General features: G+C 31.8%; 1 protein-coding gene across 1 annotated transcript; it reads right to left on the bottom strand.

Moving 5' to 3' along the window:
• Positions 1–2,143: 2,143 nt before the first annotated feature.
• LOC105620811 lies at positions 2,144–3,495 on the bottom strand. Its single transcript, XM_012202294.1, has 4 exons — positions 3,470–3,495; positions 3,172–3,204; positions 2,670–2,826; positions 2,144–2,269 (listed from the first exon to the last, which is right to left on the bottom strand). The coding sequence occupies exons 1-4, from the start codon at positions 3,493–3,495 to the stop codon at positions 2,144–2,146; spliced, it is 342 nt and encodes a 113-aa protein (XP_012057684.1).
• Positions 3,496–14,598: the final 11,103 nt, after the last annotated feature.

The raw sequence follows: 14,598 nt of genomic DNA, 5'->3' as shown, positions 1-14,598 counted from the left end.
GTGCTGCTCAGGCAGCCATGCGTCATCAATCGGAACAAGTGGAAGGAGCAATATCTGGAGAATACGGCGGGTGGGGTAGAACTACCCATTTGAGTATTTCTAAGTAGGTTTTGACCGGCGCCGCAACATGTAATCGAGCATTATCATGCAGGAGAATAATTTTGTCATGCCTGGAGTAATAGGCGCGTTTTTCCTTGAGTGCTCGGCTCAATCTCATCAATTGTGTTCGGTAGAGAGCCCCAGTAATGGTCTCGTTCGGTTTGAGCAACTCACACGACATCAAGCTGATCCCACCAAAGACACAACATGAGTTTTTTTCCATGAATATTCGGCTTGGCTGTCGATGTTGAAGCAGGCCAGATGGTCCTCATGATTTCCTCTTCTTTGGGTTATCGTAGGTGGATCCATTTTTCATCATCAGTGACTATACGATGCAAAAAACCCTTTCATTTATGCCTGGTACAGGCATTTTCACATATGAAAAATCGGCGTTCAACGTTCTCGGCTTCAGTTCATATGGAATAAAATTCCCAATTCCCTTGCTTTTGAATCATTTCCAATGATTTCAAACGATATGAAATTGTTTGTTGAGTCATTCCTAATGTAAGTGCAAGTTCTTTTTGCGTTTGGCACGAATCTTCATCCAATAATGCTTCCAATTCCGCGTCTTCGTACACTTTCGGCCTTCCGTTACATTCTTTGTCTTCGACGTCAAATTCACCATTCTTAAACTTTTGAAACCACTCACGATAACTTCTCTCACTTAAGGCACTATCACCATATGCTTCTACAAGTAATCTATGAGCCTCAGCTGAAGATTTCTTCAAATTAAAGAAGTAAATCAAAAGTTCCCACAAATGATGCTTATTCGGCTCAAAACTCGACATTTTCGTACAAAAAAAAATATATGATGCTGATACAAAATCGCTAATATTTCAAGGTTATGGTGTTGCCAGATGTCCAATCTTACGATATGTCGTTTTATATCAAATAATTTTAACTATAGTTTATTAGTGGCGCCGTCTTTTGCAAACGGCGGAAACTTATTTACTCCCAATAAATAGAAATTTAATTGAAAAACATATGGTATAATGTTATTTGTTGTATTTATTAGATTAATATTATTTATAAAATATTATTTTAAAGATAAAATTTTTTAATATTTATAGAGTATTAAAAATATTTAATTTAGTTAGATTTGATAATAAGAAAGAGATGGCGATAGATATAGTTATAGAATGTGTGAAGTATGGAAAATAAAGAAGTAGAAAATATATTATAAATAATATTTAAAGTGGAAAAAATAATTTATGGATAATTAAAGATGTATTAAATTTATTTGAGTTTTATTAATAAGAATAAAATAATTAAGTATAATTGTATTGAAAGTAATATAAATGGATTTAGTTAAATATGTAAAAGTAATTTTAATTAAATGTATCTTTTGTATCAGGGTTTATTAAAATATAAATTATAAATTTATTATTATTATTTTCTCGAAATTGAAAGAGCTAATGATAATAAATGATTTTATATTATTGTAAATTATTTAAAATATGGGAATAGTTTAGTATTACATATTAGTTTAGTGATAGTTATTTTGTTTTTAAAAAATAACAGAGCAATTTATAATTAATAAATGTAAGAATGTTAGAATTATAATAAAAGAAATTAAGTTTTGAGATAAAAAATGAAATAAAAAGTTGAAAGAAAGAAATTAAAATAATTATATTTGATTTGAAAGAATTATTATTGGATAATATGATATAGGTACAGAAATATAATTGAAGATTTATAGATAATAGTAAGCGTCACTTTAAAGAGATATTGTTTGCAGTGTAAATCATATTATTGAAACTAACGGAATAAGCCCCGCCTTATTCTATTTATTTTCGTTAATACAAATCTGTATTACATAAAAAAACAAAAAATATTGCCTCTTATTCAGAAAAAAACTTATTCAAAAAAAAGAATTCATTCTATCTTAATGCATCTTAATGCATCTTAAGGTATTTGAAACATTGATCTACACACACACATACACATCTATCTAAAGTTATATAAAATAAAATTCTTATTTATTGATGACATCGTTGCGATCTCTCAGCCTGCGCATTAAAATCATATCGTTTCTCGTAAGAATTTAGCCGTGATGCCAGCAATACTGCGTCTTCAAAGAATTGCACGAGATACATCTCAGTCGCTTCTTGCAGGGCTTCAAAAGGAGTGACTTGTATTCTATAAATGAATTACTTAACTTTGTTGAATGCTGTAATAATCGAGATATAAGAATCTCCCATTGAGACTCATATTTGTTTTGATAATTTTTTTCATTATATATAAAAGTCTAATAATTTTAAATACATATAAATATATAGTATGTTATATATTAAAATATAATATAGCATGTTATATTAAAATAATAAAAAAAAGAGCATATATTTCATGAAAATTTTACTATATGTATGTATATAATAAAACACTGATTTTTATTTTTTTCATAATTTTTTTATACATAAAACATTCTTTTCTACAGCACATGTAAAATAAAATTACTCTCTTCTTAATTAATTAAATCATACAATCATATAAATGAATATATAATCAAATAGTACTATGTAATTGATGAAAAATTTATGTTTTATAAATTATATTGATGTTATATTTACCTGATGATATTCGTTCTGAGAAATATCGAGGATAATTTCTCTGACTAAACGTGCAAAACATATTTCAGATATGAGAAAGTGTATGGTTCTCCTTAGACGTTTAATTTCCTGCAGCATATGACTCTTCCATTTACTCACTATTACAATTGTCTGAGAACAATTATTCAAAATCAAAATATAGAACAATATAGAACATAATTAATTTAATTAGTATTTATAGCATATACATATATATATATATATATATATATATATATATATATATATAAATATATATAACTATAAATATATATAAATATATATAACATAATTTATTTTATTAGAAAATTTAACGCATTCAAAACTTATATAGGATTCAATCTAACATGTATCATTAAGTGTCTTTCATTTAGTAATATAAATTTATACAAATGTTCTATCTTTCTTTGCAAAGACAGAACGATACTTGTGTCAACTTATAATATGTCATTAAATGAAAAGTATCTATTTGTCTTTATTTTATTTGTCTTTATCTGCCCTTTTCTTGTTTGTTGGACTGAAAAATATACGCTATATAACATATACAGATATTTCATTAAAAAAATAATATTAGATATAAAAAAATGATACAATAAAAATATTAATTAATAAATACTAAGAGATTACTAGATTATTATTACATAAATTCACAAAGAAATATGTATATAAATGACAGCATTAGTGAGACATAATTTATTACACTAATGATTATTACATCAATATGTAAAATAACTGTGATAATTCTGATAAACAAGTAGACATCTAATAGAAATAAGATTAACCTTGGAATAATTTTTCGTCTAACCATCGTCTCTGAATTGCAGACGTTTACAAATTCTTAAACAACTAATTTAGATTCAGTCAAAAAGAATTTATCAGACATCAATAAAGAATCCGATCTGAACGTAAGCATGAACTAACAGTTGGCGCCAATTCTACTCGAACCTACTGTCTTAACTTGAAAATGAACCAATTGAAAGAACACAAGAACACAGCGTTCAGAAATTGCGTCCAGATAAATTATAGGTTACGTCACGTATGTATATTATAGTAAAAAAGTACTCTAGAGCGTAATTTCTAAACGCAGCCCAATTTGGAGAATTTGGAGATGAAAAATTTATTCAAAAGGATGTTACTAGAATATTAAATTATTTAGAATGTGGAATGTTGATATCAAAAGGAAAAAATACCAAAAAAACGCAATTTAACAAATAATAACAAAAAATTAATAGAAATATGATAAATTAACAATATGATAATAATGGGATATATAATAAATATATGATAACGACGGCGGAAACTTTCGATGGAATCAGATTTTATTTCGAAGAATAAATTTCACACTAAGAAGTTGGCGAGCTTGACAACTGCGGGTGGTGACAGTGTAATGTAGTTGTCATTTTTTTTCCTAAAATGTGGTGGAGTGATTTTCACGTTGCTCTCATATATTATGGTTTCTGTGATTGTCGTACATAAAATGCGTGTCGATCTCGCAGACCAGCCCGAACAGCATTTCGCTCAGGTGAGACCGCGATTTTCATATTTAGCATTTTGTGCACTGATGCGAACTCGTCACGCGCTTTTGAGGTTAACTCTCGCTCATCAAAGGAACTGAAGTTCCTTTCACTCCTGTTGAAGAAGGTACGCATTGTTGTCACTCGTCGATCTGATAGTATTGGTACTCGCGTATATTCGCGAATACTAGCTTGTATTCGTAAATACTCGCGATCGCTCGCGCAATTTTTGCAATTGTGTCCAAGGGAACATGAGAAATTGGCGATGACACGGTCTTAGTTTGAAAAATCATAAATTTTTGAATTGATTAAATTTTTGATTTATTTCGCAAAACTCAGGCATTTAATTTAGGCTGTTTATCTTTTAGAAAGTAAGTCGTCATAAACATTGTTCTATCCTTCTCCATTCAATGAATAAAAAAAATAGAATATTTTGTTTCTTAAAAGGAAAATAGTAATCAATGTTTAATGCATAATCAATGTTTCAAATTTTCCTTCTTGTCAAAGTTTGATTTCACTCTAACTTGAAGATTGTAGTAGCATTTTTTACTTCAAAATTTAGTTAATTGTAAGAATATGCCGAATAAAGTAAAAAATTGTAATTAATTTACAATATACTGCCGATGCTATCTCTTTTTTCATTCATAGCTCTATTTTTCAAATAGAATTAATTTAAATAGAATTTGATTACAGTCGCGACACTGGTAATTTGAATAGCTTCGATCAACCAGGAGTTCTCCGTTACACGTATAGCATGCCGAACGCCGGAGTAGACATGCACTCGATACGAAATCTCTCGGAGGATTACTGGCAGAGTGTGGCATCACCAATAATATTCATCGGCTCAGAATATTTGACACCAAGAATCAAGAATATCAATAACCAATATCAAGAATATGCAGCAATCAATTCAGCTCGTGCGAGTATAAATCGCCTAACAAGTCCCTTGACATCTTCATCAGTTATTGTATATCATATAACTCGCAATTGGCAAGTCTGTTGAAGGTATATCTACAGCTGCGGGGCTTTAAGATTTTCATCGACGTCGAGAGGCCGGCAAGACTTTGACAACAACTTGCTACAGAGCAGGCAGGCCAAACATTTCCTCCTCGTACTTACACCCCAGGTTTTGGAGAGGTGTATACAAGACAGCGAGTGCAAGGATTGGGTACATAGGATGAGTCTGAATATCTTTCATCGTATTTTTTTTGTTAGAAAAATATTGAAATATTTTTACAGTTTTCTTTAATCCTCAGTACACACAGTGGGATTAGCGTAATCTCACCCGATTTTCATAGTTCACGTTTTCTTCCGATCCCTTTTCACTTATTGCAAAATATCTTTCGTGCTACGACATTTTAGACTTTCTAATTCAAAAATTCTTTTTTTTTCAGTCTTCAAACGATAGATTAAAAAGTTTGTTAAAATCGATGCATCACAATCCGAGAAACAAGCAAAAGAAAAGCTGGGTTACAAATATCCTGATGTTGGTAGATACGGACTGCCAGAGTTGTGTGTACTAAGAGTTAATTATACACTATTATTTAAAATGTATGCTTGCTTTTTTCATTTTATCAATTTCGAAGTCTCAAAAAAGAAACGAATAAATTCTCAATTAACTCAATTCATTTTTTAGAAAATTTAAAATTAAAGAAGAGAAAGTTTTAAAAAATATCTTTCACTAATTATCTTTTTTCTCAGCAAATGAAAATACTCTAAAATTGAGAGTATTTAATTTATTTTGCGAAGTATAGTATCAATTTATTTTTTATTATCGTATAGAAAATTGTTGCAATCACAATGCAACATAATCCTGATCATTGACAATTTTCAATGGCCGGAACCTGAAGAATTTCCTGAAGACATGCGCGCGACATTTGCCATTTTGACAGTTCATTGGATTCATGACTATAAAGACGCCTGCGTAGACAAATTAGAAAGGTAAAGTATTGTAATTAATTTTTTTTTACATTTCTTTTTTTTTTTGTTAATAAAAAATGACTTTGATCAGAATAAAGAAGACAATTTCTATTCTCTAAAATAAATTATAGCTGAAATATTTACCAGTCGCTTTCTAAAATTAATAATTTTATTTTAAATACAATTTTAAATACAATTACTGTACCACAAAATAATTGTTATAATAATTTCATTAATTATTTAATTATTTTACTTTGACAAAATAATATAATACAAATATATGCATATAAAGATATATGATAAATACTTAAGATAACTTTTTAATGGTTGCTTTTCATCATTGTGCAGGTTTATGCGAGGTGAGATACCTATGAGATCTGATCTGTCTACTGGAATTCCATGCAGCATGGCTCCCAAGGACGTGACCCAACCGAGCACATCAGCTAACGCGAATATGCGACAGCCGCCGAACTATCAGCGAATGCACAGCAACGAAAGCAGGGGCAGCGACAAAGATTCTACGGGCGGGCGAGACTAGACGGCCTGCCCACAGCTATATCGAGCAGGTAATTATCTCTGATAATTTAGCATATAACGTTGAGTTGAGCGAATCGATTTGTCAATGTTCAAGAAAAAAATCTAAAATTTGCAGAATACATTAACACCTCGATACCAAGAACTCTTAATCTATGTATTGATAATCTGATGTTAAATCAATTATTATGAATAAAAAGAGTTTATCAATAATTTGGAATCATTTTATTAAAAATAATTGAACAAGGAAAATTTATAATACAATAATAAATAACAAACTAGATTTATCGTAATAGACTGAAAATCTTTTAATAAAAAGTTCAAATTTCTTAAAAATATTCAAAAGAGAACTAAGCGATTTTAGATAATAATAAATATTTTTAATGATCCGAATTACTAAAAATTAGCAAATTTGTTACACTGGCCGCTAACGAATCGATTTACCATGCGATTTTGAAGCGAGCTCTACTAACGCAATGCTAATTTTTGTTTTCACGCAGCCAAGATTGTGAATCGCTCTATGACAATCACGACTAGGTCAGTCAGCGATACAAATTCTTTATCGATGTTTAAACGGTGACAAAATATATCTATCCTATCGCTTTTGCTAAACCCTTGTGCTAAATCAGTCCTTGGTACCTTTGATATCGTTGCACTTTTTCAGTTTCATGTTACGAAGATATATTATATGTGTCGTAGACGTATAATTTAAGGTGAAGGTTTAGATAAATTTTTCTACTTGATGTCAGATGTTTATTACAGTCTATATGTAGAATAAAAAAAATTATCCTTTAATTAAATATCTCTTAATTAATAGATAATACTCATACATTGCTAAAAGTTAATCAACATAAAGATTTTATGTTTAATTTTTAATCTTAATAACAAATCTTAATAACAAATTTTGTTGATTCTATAATTGACTTTTTATGAAAATTTAAGAAATATATATACTAGCAAATGCAATAATTTTAATTTTTCACACGTAGACGTCAATGTTTACATACATAGTATTTATATTATTTATTTTATTTGATATATTGATTTTATATTTATTGATCTAAATGTGAAACTGCACGATATAATTTTGCATGATATAATCCGATAATTCTTCGGTGTTCGATATAAGAAAATTTGAGATAAATTCACAATATTAGAATTGTAGACATATAAAATGAAAATATTAGTTTCTCGAATGATACGATATATACATAGAGTAGATTCTATAACGAATCAATGAAAATTCAAAATATTTATTTTTTCTAAACTTTCTAAAAATTATTTTTAGTATTTTGATTGAAGATATATGAAAGATATCTAAAAGAAATGAGATTATGAATATCCTTGTTTTATCTGTATATACTGTATAATACTGAAAAAAGCAAACGAGAAATGCATTTCTCGCTGAGTCATGATTTTGTAATAAGTTCTATTTTCGTCTTGTAGACTTAGAAAATCGTCGAGTCCATCCCGTTGGTTGATGGGCCTGCCACCCACGTCGCCGCGCTTCAAATTCAAGTACAGGGTGGGTGCCGCGGCAGCCATTCTTACCATCAACGCGTTCTCATTCGTTAGAACTGGATCAACAGGCTCAGGAGCAGAAGTCAGTCTCTTCCATCGCCCAACGATCACCACTTTCTAGGCCAAGATCACGCAGTCTGAACTGGTTTGTTGGATGAAGATGCGAAGAACAATGAAGAGCAGAACAAAGAGAAAGATCGAGAATGCCCTTCGATGAGTTTGGAAGAAAATAAAATTGTACTGCTTCAAAAGAAAACCAGAAAAAGCCTAATATTGAGACTATTGAATCCAAGGATGAACTCAGACTGATTTGCAGGATAAAATCGAAAGTGCCCAATGAGTTCAAATCCAAAACGGAGGACAAGAATATCTTAACAAGAATTTGACAAGGAAGCTCTATACGTCCTCCGAAGCCGAGTCGATGTTCCAACTCGGAAGGACAGTCCTTGTTGGGTTCCAGTAAACATTGCGCAGAACAGAATCATCCAATTGAAGAAGAGAATCAAGAAGAGAGCGCAGGAAAGATTGAAGACACGAGTAATTGAAGACAAGAATGACAACGAAAATGATGATTATGACAACGATGACAAATCAATGCTGCTTAAGGCATCAAGAAGCTGTGGTGCGGAATTAGACTCTGACGGGAGCATTTCGTCAAGCGAATACGGTGGACATCATCGCGCAAAGGGACCGAGTTCACTGTTATCGCTACCAGCGGGCGCGGAACCTAACGCAAATGAAACTTCATGGACAAGTGTATGAACAAAGTGCGGTCGTTCATAAAAAAGTGAAACAATAAGACTTCTTGTTATTTAATTCCGTAAATTGGTCGAAGTAAGGCGCGCACGCGAACCCCAATAAGTCCAAATCTAAAAGATGCTGTGACAGATGACTGAATAATTATGATATTCTGATCACTTGAAAAATTTTATATTTTAAAAGTATTTGAAAATTTTCAAAAGAATCAGGAAAAAAATTGTAAACGTTCCGATAGTGAGATTAGAAAACATTTATAAAAAGCTTCAGTGATCAAGATATATTAAATTTTTTATGAGTATCGAATAATCTTAAAGACCAAAAGGACGCATTTAAAAAATATTTAGAAAAAATTGGCTGAGCAAACTATTTAAATGTCTTTTATACATTATTTGAAAAAGTCTTTGAAACTATTGCTTATGAAAATATTCAGCAGTCAGTGATTCTTGAATTTCGTGTATTTAATTTTACGATATGAAAACATAATTTGAACTTTGTGATCCATTTTGTGTACAATGCATGAAAATATATAGCGAAATGTGCCTAAAGATGCAACACAAGTGTCTTCATAGAAGACTCAAGATCTTGACTTGGCAATGTATATTTTCGCGAATTAGCCTGCTTTTCCAGGTGCCTTTTTGTATTGTATTTTCTCTCGTTAAATTGTTTGAATTATATATGTATATTGTAGAAATGAATGAGAAATTAAAGCGGCTAAATCGATATTTGTAATATTATTTTTCTAGGCAGTTCTTTTCTCTTAGACCTCGTTTAAGGAGACGCATGTGACTTACGTGGTCATGAATTATGATTCTTATTGCAGTTAACCGAAAATTGTACACAGTTGTACACGATTGTATGGAATTTTCGATACGCGCGGTTTGGCGATATTCCTCGTTGAATATCAAGACTATATTAAAGCTAGAAAAAAACTAACATTTCTTTTAATATTCAAAATGCGCCTTAAAGACGCCTCATTCTTTGTAAAAAAAACATTGACTGTATCCAGAATCTTTGTTTTCTTATATATTTCTGCTGTTGCAATAAAACATTATAAGCGAAATAAAATTTTCATATACTCTTAAATATCAGAAAAGCATGCCAACTTGGCATATATTTCTTGCCTTTCACAATAATTTTAACATTAGTAATAATGCTACTTTTCCATCGTTGTAGATTATTTACAAAAAAAGTTTCTGAATATTCGTTTCAATTTTTAGATTCAACCAACTTAGTTGAAACATGCCATTCTGTTCCGTAAAAATTTTCTTTACCTGTCCCATGTAATCGGAACGCAATGAAATTTTAATAACAAAATTGATCTCATTCTTATAATTCAGTATTTTTGAATACTTAAAGTAATGTTGTAGATAAGATAATTGCATATTATTGCATATTATTGCTTTTAGTCGCATTAAAATAATGAAATATCGATTAAATTAAACAAATTAGTTTACGACATTCCGTCTGTTTCCATTCCGTTTCGGCTATATGGGACAGGTAGAGAAATTTCTTACGGAACGGAATTGTAGTGAACTCAATTTTTTAGACTACGTTCCAAACTTTTCTCTCTGAGAAAGATTTTACTCTATATGCTATAGTATACGTGATGTGTACTATATATTTCAAGTAAAATTTTTCTCGGAGAGGAAATTTTGGAATGTAGCCTTAGAGTGCGTTCGGGGAAACACTTCGTGCTATGAATGCAAACGCTACCAATACTATTCTTAAAGCCAATAGCAAGCTTCATGAACGATCCTAGCGTAGCGTTGGTAGCGTTTAACCAGAAAGCTATATTCATTGAAGTTAAATTAATGTAGGAGATTCTGTTTTCAATCATTAACCAAACTTTTCCCTATAATTAAAAATTTATTTTTAAGATTTTGTAAAATATTTATAATGTAAATTTTTTATTTTCTCGTAATGAATAACAGAATGCAATCTCAATCGCAATCTCTATAATAGTTTATTGCCGCTAAGCTGGAGTAAACAATGTAAACTAAATAAAAAAATTAGTAGTTACTCTGAGTAAATTAATCAGATATAAGAAAGAATCCTTGAGCATCCATAGTCGATTTCAGAAGAAGAAACATATCTACATTTAATAAGGATCTTAAGCATCTATAGCGGAATACCCTGCCATGCTATACCCTAATAGTAATTTTTTTCCACGAGAATTAAAAATTGCCAGTAACAAAATACTTCTGACTTTCACATTTATAATGAAATTAAATATATAAGTTGAACTTCGCAGAAACTGAAAAGTTAAAGATGATACACAAGCAAGAATTACGTTCACTCCAGCCTAGTGGCAAGCCATCAATCAATCCAAGCAGAGATTAAAATTGAGATTGCATTCATTATGATAAAATTTGAAATTCACGCATTATGTACGTATGTTTACTCTAAAAAAAATTTTACGAATACGGAGAAAAGTTTGGTGCTCGAGAACAGAATCCTCTCAAACATTAAGCTAATTTTGACGAATGTTAAATGTTACCAACGCTACGCTAGGGTCGTTCGGATTTGTGAAATGCTAACGCTACTAATATACTATAATATACTTCCTCAGAAGGAATAGCATTGATAGCGCACAGTTGTGACGTAATCGCTATCATTAGTGACGTTAATGATCGTGATCGTGTTTGTAGCGTTATCTGCAGCTCCGCGAACAGTTTGTAGCGTTAAATAGCGAATAGCGTCTCCCCGAACGCAACCTTAGTAAGAAATTTGTTCCGTCGTTCCGATTCTGTGTACATGGGATGGCACCTAATGCCTCCGGCACACCAGCACGATTTGTCGCGCGTGACATGCGATATCCAATGAGTACATAGCTTTACCGATATTCTCATTTTAAAGGTATACTGTCATTGAATATCGCGTGTCGCGTGCGACGAACATCGCGCTGGAATCATAACTCAATCATGTTCATCATAAAAACGGATATGAGGATTGACGTCTCATGAGCAAATAATGAAACGGAATAACGCAACCACGGAATATTAAAAAGGAGTAACAGAGATTCATTCGATAATCTAGGTTATGCGATTAGAAGTTGAGAAAGCAATGGATATAGCATATATGAATGCGTATATGAATGCACTCTCATACATTCTCCGATATTTTTAATCCCGTGAGCCACTCGAACGGGTCGGACGTGCGTCTCGCCTTGCTTCGGATGTTGCATCACCTCAATCATATTTTTGAAAAGCGCGGCCAGCTTCGAGACTGTGCAATTCCATTATATTACTGATAGCCCCTTTATTTGTCTGGACGTTCATGCGGCGCCGAAACATCATAGATGTCCAGTGTCTAGAGGCCGCCTTTCATTTTTACTTTAATTGCATCATCTTTTGTTACATCTGCCCGGTTTAAGGTGGCCGGTGCATTGCATTCCAATTTTCGATTTATTCAATTCTGAAGATTATCAGTGACCTAGTCAGGCTGCGGAGCCAAAAAAAAGAAGAAAGAAAAGAAGATATTCATTGTAATGATTGATAAAATTATAACATAAATTTTGTATACTATATGTTTTTAGCACTAGCAATTTTGGAACACAGTTTGAAGCTGCTTTTTCATGTAAGCAAAGAAAAGCGTTTATTCCCTCCATTATAAGAAGAAAAAAAAGAAATCCGATATTCATCATAATGATTAAATTATAATATAATTTTTAACAAGAGGTTAAATTGCTTGAATTGGTGATTCCATAATTAGTTCATCTTTTCGGAAAAACTAGCTGCTGCTTTCGTTTAAAATTTATTGACAATTTAATGCGTTTGTCCATGATGTCTGTTTACACTACTGCCAGTCTATTGCAATGCTGTTCCGTTTATTTCTAGCATTAAAATCTAGCATTAAAAAGCTAAAACTATCGCTTCCTTCCTTTTCATGGAACAAAATTTCTCTCAAAGTTACTTCCACTATGCCATAAATAAAGAAGCGTTGAATTCGAAAAATTGACCAATCAAAAAATGCTTCGAAATATTTGATCAATCAAGTGAGCTATAGCCAAGTAAGTTATTGCTTCGCTCAAACCCAGCGTACTTGAAATGCAGGATTCACACTATGCACAACATCCGCCATACGATTCTGATGTTTATTGTTACGATATTTATCGTTATGCCGTATGACGAATGTCCTACATAGTGTGAATCCTACATTTCAAGTACTGGATTCGGAGTGATTCCGAGCAGCTCCCGAAAGACAAAATGAATAATGCTATAATTGGACAGTTTTTACCAAAGTAGCGAATCCAGCGAATAAACGCTTAAACTTTGAGTGTTTATTCGCTGGATTCGCTACTTTGGCAAAAATTGATGGAGAATGGGTAAAAGCTTTTACTCGCTGCGTGAAATTGCACCTTGAGGATTACAAGAAGCGCAGAAATGCGGAAACGCGAAAGACGAAATTAACTAAACTTTACTAGATTTCACGTTTTGTTCCGCCTGTTTTGATCTCTTAATATTACATGGAGCACAATTTCCGCAGAAAAGCGGAACGATATAGTAACAAATATACTATTTTATATTCATTAAAAAAAATTGTATTCACTTAATTCATTGCAATTTTTATCAACATATTTATCTTTTCAGCTTGTTAAATATAAGTATTTTAACCAATAAATACTGTTAAAAATTAATAATTTCTAATTCCCCGCTCAAATTGTACGTAATATCAGAAAATCAAAACAGGCCAAATAGAACAGCACAGGAAATCTAGTAAAGTTTAATTAATTTTTGTCTTCCGTGTTTCCGCATTTCTGTGTTTTATGTGAGGGCACGTTCACATCTTGACGGAAAAGTAGAAAGCGGAAAAGCAGCGGCAAATCAGACTCTAGATGGTAATCTACAGCTTTGGCTTTTTGTTATAAATTTGGGCAACAGAAAACAGCAGAATCGGCAGAATAAAGTCATGACCAATCATGAAATTTCTGCAATTCCGCCATAGTATAACCCTTAGGCCAGGTTCACACCTTGATGGAAAAGCGGAAAGCGAAAAAACGGCTACGAAACTCTCAGTAGTAGTATAGGCGGTATATTTTGCTTGTCTATTTCTGTCCTTCTGCGAGTTCTGATTGATTTCCACTTTTCCGTCAAGGTGTGAACTCGGCTTTAGATCATATATTACTAGACACAGCAAAGGTCTATAATTCCTGTTCACTCGGCTGAAGCCAAAAGATTGACAAGAATGGAGAGATGAAGATCGTAGATTGTAATGTGCATGCTCCATACAATCAGATATGCGTGCGTGGTGAATGCTCAAGTTGAATAAAGTGTACCGTTTATCATAAACTAGAAAGCACGTTAATTATTTGTGAACTGTGTTTAGTTCTACGAATAGAAATTATAAGTGGCAATGTGGCAATTGCTGTATTTGCAAAGAAAAAAAATCAGGCGTTTATATATCACGTGTATAATTATTTGTGAGTATAATATTAATACGGAATTTATAATGTTTGGAGGTTAGGTTAGGTTTCGTAATTGTTCTTTAATTATTGTAAATAAATGAAATAATAAGTATGTCAATTCTTCTTATTGTAATGGCATCTTAACCTTAATTTCATATTTCCGATGTGCTGCAGCTGGTAGCTGTGTATAATTCGCCTGCGCACGCACCTCTCTACAGTCATACGCATTACCAACTACGATCATCTATTCTTCTTTGTC

This window comes from Atta cephalotes (assembly GCF_000143395.1).
Source record: "Atta cephalotes unplaced genomic scaffold scaffold00029, whole genome shotgun sequence".
NCBI classification, from domain to species: domain Eukaryota; kingdom Metazoa; phylum Arthropoda; class Insecta; order Hymenoptera; family Formicidae; genus Atta; species Atta cephalotes.
Note: the sequence above shows the minus strand (reverse complement) of the source record. Positions and strands in the feature narration are given on the sequence as shown.